Source organism: Colletotrichum spaethianum (genome assembly GCF_022836535.1).
Source record: "Colletotrichum spaethianum MAFF 239500 DNA, contig51, whole genome shotgun sequence".
In the NCBI taxonomy this organism is placed as follows: Eukaryota; Fungi; Ascomycota; class Sordariomycetes; order Glomerellales; family Glomerellaceae; genus Colletotrichum; species Colletotrichum spaethianum.
In genome coordinates this window covers 95,548-101,547 of record NW_026054821.1, presented here as the reverse complement: position 1 = coordinate 101,547, position 6,000 = coordinate 95,548, and the positions used below count along the sequence as shown (strand labels likewise).

The 6,000-nt window shown below is 55.8% G+C and overlaps 1 protein-coding gene across 1 annotated transcript; it reads left to right on the top strand.

Moving 5' to 3' along the window:
• Window positions 1–2,651: 2,651 nt before the first annotated feature.
• Window positions 2,652–4,520, top strand: ColSpa_11807 (C2H2 finger domain transcription factor CON7; the record flags this gene model as incomplete). The annotated part of the gene is given in 5 exon segments (XM_049278019.1): window positions 2,652–3,213; window positions 3,248–3,378; window positions 3,649–3,829; window positions 4,080–4,436; window positions 4,456–4,520. The coding sequence occupies 5 exon segments, from the start codon at window positions 2,652–2,654 to the stop codon at window positions 4,518–4,520; spliced, it is 1,296 nt and encodes a 431-aa protein (XP_049133976.1).
• Window positions 4,521–6,000: the final 1,480 nt, after the last annotated feature.

Genomic DNA, 6,000 nt, shown 5'->3' with positions numbered 1-6,000 from the left:
TTGGGGCCGGTCGATACGTACCCGAGAGAGCGTCGGAAGAAGGGAAAGAAAAAAATACTATGCACGTCTCTCGACACTTGGCCACCTGCCCTGTGCTTTCCATGTCGACCTCAGCCACGAGACGCACACCCCCTGGAACGCGAGCTCTGGAATCTGAACCGCACCCCCAGCTTGGTGTTCAGGAGTAGAAGCAGCCAGCAACCCTGTGGCAGACTTTCGGAGAAGGCACCTAATTCGTACCTGCCGCCTGTCTCTTGTTGGAGGCATCTCCCGCCTCCAAACTTTCGCATCAGGGATCTCGATACGTACCACCGTTTCCACAGTGCTCCAGATACCTCCACTTGTCATTCACACCCATCTCACAGGGCGAATATTTTCTATCTTCCTCTCCCGTCACCTGTCAATCCACACACCCCAAGGAAGGGGGGACGACGACACGACGACGACCACGACGACAACAGCGATTGACGACTGGGCAGGGACCAATTGCCTCGGAGATACGTACTTTCTATCAGTCTCTCTCTTCTTTCCGTCCTGCCTGCCACTCTCCTCATGCCGCACTCCTAAAACTTGCTGGAAGCGATGGGGGTGGGAGAAAAAACGAGACAGAAAGGAAGGCACAGAGGGAAAGGGGAAAAAAAAGGTCTGCCTCCATTCACTCGTCTTGGGTCATTTTCAATCCTCTATCCGTACCTCTACCCGTAGCAAATCACCAATTACTGCTCCCACTCCCCCGGAACACGTCGTCTGCCTGCCACTCACAATCCAGACAGACTCCTCGTATCCATGCTCTCTGTTTCCCCCCCCTTCCCTTTCTTTCCCTATGCCAATCGCCCACAGACGGCAACGTACCGCATCCATCCATCCATCCCTCTCTTGATTCTCACCCTTCACCCTTCATCCTTCCACCCTCCTCCGTGCCCACTTCACCTCAGGCTGTCGTCGCGTCTCCACCCGCTGCAAATCAGCCCTCGCGCTGACCCCGTCACTCAGGTGTGTTCCATTATTTCCTCGAGGGCCTACCCCATTCTGTCTTTCCCTCTTCCGTCGCAAGTATTAAATTCGTCTTTCTCCCGGGAACGGCGCTAAGATCGAACTCCCCCTCGTCATTAACCTTCATTGGGTTTACCCCCTTACCCCCTTCACCCTTCCCTTTCCCTCACTTTCCTCACCGAGCAGAGCGAAAGACGAAACAGGAGACACTTAACCAGAGAAAGAACAAAAAAAAAGGGCCTTGTTCTCTTTCATCCATCGTACTCCGCCCGCGCTACTTCCTCCTTAGCACCACGGGAAAATACACGCACAAGCACCCGCTCTTGCCTTCTTTGAAGTAGCAGCAGCACGTACCTCACGTCGACGTCGTCGAGTCCAAGCCGACTCGAGTACACTACAGTCGGGACAGAGGAATCCACCCTCCACATCTCTCGCCCACCCACTCACCAACCCACCCACCGTGCCATTGAGTACCAAGGCCAACGCCAACCACGCCCCCTACCGCACGCACAAGCACCAGCGCCCACCACCCACCTCAGCTACACCTCACATCAAGTCTACTTGACCACCACCAGTCTGTACGCGCGACGTGCCCATCTCTGCACTTCGCTGTGCTGCTGCTGTACATCACGCATCACTCGCGACTCGCCATCACATACTGCGCGCATCATCTCTCCCCGCTGCAGTTCTCTGTCGCCTCTTCTGCGTCGCAACAGCTACACTGCCTGCATCCCGCAAGCCAGATCAGACAAGAATCAGTCGCTTTCTCGGGAGTCCCATCTGCCATCTCGTCAAGTCAGGTCCCGACCTCAGACCAGGCCAAATTCAGACAGACGCCAATCCCGATCAAAGACGACACACACCCTGCGCTATACGCAAAGAGGAACGCTTCGACATCCCATCCTCCCCACCCAACCTTTACCCTCCCTACCTCCCTTCTTCTCCTCTCTTAGTGTACCTGGTCCTACGCCTACGGTACTGTTCGCCGCCTTTGATCCCAGAACCCATACACCACACCCAGCTCGTGGACCTGCCCCCCCCCCCCCCCCCCTGCCCTATCTCCGATCCTGACGCTAAGAGACCGCTCGGCCAAAACTCAAGCGGAGAGCCCAGCCCATCCATTACCTACTTAGCGCACTATTTTAGTGTCGCTCTCCCCAGGCATTACCGGCAACCTCTCCTCAGCCAAAGCGAGAAAGAGAGTCAGAGAGAGAGAAAAAAAAGAGGCGTCCTTTCCGTGATCTGGCAAAGACAACGCTATCCTTGCCACTTCGAGAGATCTTCGCTCAGGGCCGTGGCTAGCGACTTTGTTGTCATCACATCCCCATTTAACCATAAACCCGAGCCCTTGGGTGGTCCGCGCTATCTTGGCCGCCATCTTTATACACCATCGTCGCGCCGCCTCAAGTCTCACTTTACTCCCGGTATCACTCGTCTACTACTACTACTCTTCCATCATCCTTCTTTCCATTCTTCAAGTACAAGCCCGCTCCCGCTACTTGAAAGACCGCGTCTCGAGCCAACCCATCAACCACTCTTGAATCCGGAAGAAAAAGAAAGGCACCGCCTCCCACGAACCCGCGAACCTACCGTTGGCTTGAGAACTAAGGACTCTCCGGCCATTCTTTGCGACCCCAGACGTTCCGCTGAACTGTAGCATGTTCTTGGTCCCAACGCAACACCCGTTCGTTGACAACCACACATCACTGCTCTCTTCAAGCTCCCCACAGCTTGGAGGTCCCCGCCCTGAAGCCGCTGCCATCAGCTCGCTTCTCACCTCGCTCAGCACCTCTATGGAACGCAGTGCTACCGAGTACTCGCAGTCAGGTTTGCCTTCGCCTTACCCAAGCAACTGCGGCGACACTCGTTCTGAAGGTTCATCTGCAGATCACGCATCTGCTGCGCAATACGCGACCCAGCAGGAGGTTCGCCCCAGCAACTACTCCACCTCGGCGACTCCCACCTCGGAGTACAGCGTCTACCCGCCGTCTGCGCGGTCAGGATCTTTTCCTGAACACATTCAGCGATCATACCATCCAGCTAGCAACCATAACGGAAGCAGCGGAGGCATGGCGCAACAAGCAAGCAGTCCGTCTTTGCCCCAGCAGGATGGACGTAACCATCAGGTCCCGATGCCCAAGTCTGACCACGATGTACCCATAGATCCGTCGATAGCGGCGCCGAGTCCGACCTACGCATACGGACAGCACTCCCCCTACGGTCCTCCCCGGGAGACATGTCGCATTCCTACCAGCATCCCGCCTATGCGCAACCCCGACCCGACTGGACCGGCTACGGCCAACACAGCGCCGGCCCTCTGACTCCCGCCAGTCACGTCTTCCCCCGACGCCGAGCTCTGCGCCTCCCCAGGGACGTCCTAACCAGGTAAGTGAAGCTAGCAGGCGATGGATTTGAGGTGTGCTGGCGCGTCAATGCAGTTTGTATGACGCAGGAAAGACCTCTACCATTGAGGGCAACTTTTCCTCAAGCCCCTATAGCTCCGCGTTGAGCACTGAAAAACAAGGGTCAAAATGGGGGTGGCCTTGGCCAGTGTTGGCAGCGCGCCATTGACGCGGGATCGGAGGCTGGCACGCGCGCACACCTTTTCATTCCCGGGCGAGAATCAGTGTACTGACGTAACAGTTTGGCAATCAGGTGTACTCTTTCGTCCCGATCCCCGGTGCTCAGCAGCACAAGCGACCCCGTCGACGATACGAGGAAATCGAGCGCATGTACAAGTGCGGCTGGAACGGCTGTGAGAAGGCCTATGGCACGTTGAACCACCTCAACGCACACGTCACCATGCAGTCCCATGGACAGAAGAGAACGCCCGAAGGTACGTGTTTCTGATCTCTAGGAGAGGCAATAGTCTTCCTGGTTGAGTTGAGACCTATGTAGTGGCCTGGGCCGCGTTTGGCGTGTCAAGCGGTGCACGGGGTCAGCGGTGCCAAACCCGCATTTTTGGCGCACTGCGGTCTAGGTCCCCTTGACCTAACGCCCATGGTTATGGGTTAGCCTCATTGCGCGGGCCAAGGCGCCAGAATCAGTATGACAGCAGAGTTCGATGCTAACGTTTTGGGCTGCAGAATTCAAGGAGATTCGTAAGGAGTGGAAGCAGCGCAAGAAGGAAGAGGAAGCGCAGCGAAAGGCCGAAGATGAACGTCAGCGCCAGGCTGCCGCCGCCGCCGCCGCCGCCGCTCAGAATGGCTCAGGAGACCCCCAGTCCGGAGCTGATGGCACATCGTCGGCATCTGCGTATGCTAGCGGTCGCCAGGTTCAGTTGCCGCCAATTGGCTACCAGCCTTCGCAGTACCCTGCGCCGCCGTCTGCTGGAGGTGTGGCACAGCAACCTCTTCCTGAGTACAACGGCTCTCACATGTACTCGGCCAACTACCAACCCCAGTCGCCGTATGGCCAGCCGAATCAGAGCATGTACAGCTCACGTGAGTTGGGGATCCCAAGATAATGCCGAGCTCGGCGAGCTAACTGTACAGGCAGATAACGGCGCTCAGACGTCTAGCCACTGAGGCAGGCTGACCCACGATCGGGAAGGACCCTACCGTAATCGATGGAAGGGGGAAAGGACTTGTACATTATCGGGTTTCCTTCCGCACGACGACAGCCGCTCATCCGCATGTCCATACTACGAACTTTGAACTTCGTCTCCTTCGGTTATTAGACGCGCGGCAAAATTCTGGTTTACGAAGCGATCCACCTTATCATGGCTTCCGGATTCCCACGTTTCGATCGAGTACACGCACAGCATGGTTTCGATGCGGCACTTGACCATTTTCATTGACGTCTCAGACGCACCAGTCTGAGACTTGTTCATTGGCATCGCGTTACGACGCGATGTCCCTATTATTCGGGTTTCTTTCCTCATAAGACGATGCATTGGGCAATGGCTTTTCCTAGGACCGGTGTGGTTTCTGCATTTACGAGGACGGTTGAGGGCGGTCATGATTTGACGAAATGGGTGGAGGCTCGCTTTGGTTGGCCCACTGAGGTCTTATTTTGGGGACGCGTTTGAGGCACGTCTATCTCGACGAGCTGACCTCGACTCACCGACGCCACGCATTCGACACGCAAAGCAGCGCATCTCGATTCGCGAAACAGCCACATCGAGAGCCTCGCGACGCTGTCGAGGCGGACGACGCTGGGGAGGGGGAGGAACAGCATCTCTAGGAGTCGGGAACGCTTTCGGGCCATGACTCCATCCTTTGCAGACGATACCTTTTTCCCATTCAGACTAGTGTCCCTCGAGGGAGATCGTGCTCTTCTCGGATGGCGATAAGGATTTTTCGGAAAACGGGGACTTTTTCTCGGTAGAGGGCGAAAGCACAGGATTGGCAAGGGCGGACCTTTGGGGTGGCCGAGATACCTACACATACACGGACGTTGAGGGCGTCGACAAATTGCGTTTGATAGTTGAGATTGCTTTCTTGGTAGTTGCGGAAAAGGAAATGCAAAAGATTTCAGCAACACATGGCATGCCTCGAGCATCAATTTGACTTGTGAAATGACGAGAAAAACGATGTCGCGAGGCAAAACTCCATTAGAGGATTTCTCCCGTTTCGGGTCAGGCGCAGACTAAGGAGAACAAACCCTGAGCCCGGGAGCCAAATCGTCGGGTTTTGGACGAACACCGTGTGTGGAGAAGCGGAGGCTTGATAGAAAATTAAATAAAATAAATCAAACAGCCAAGGTGACTGGCTGCTGAAGAAATAGCATGGCAAACCGGGGTTGTCGATGTTAGTGTTGGTGAACTGACGCAGATGGCAAAACCATGGGGCAGCGAGGATGCGGTAGTGGTGGTAGCGGCGGCGGTGGTGGTGACACCATGCCATTGCGAGTTTAGCCCTGAGTCTCTGGCCCATGTGTGTGCGGAGGTGGTGGTGGTGGTTTCTTACTTGCATAAGGCGGGCTGACGAACATGGATGAGAGACAGGGCTACTGAAATGGTTTTTTTCCCTCTTTCCTCATAGGGGTTTTCTGGTAGGTGCGTGT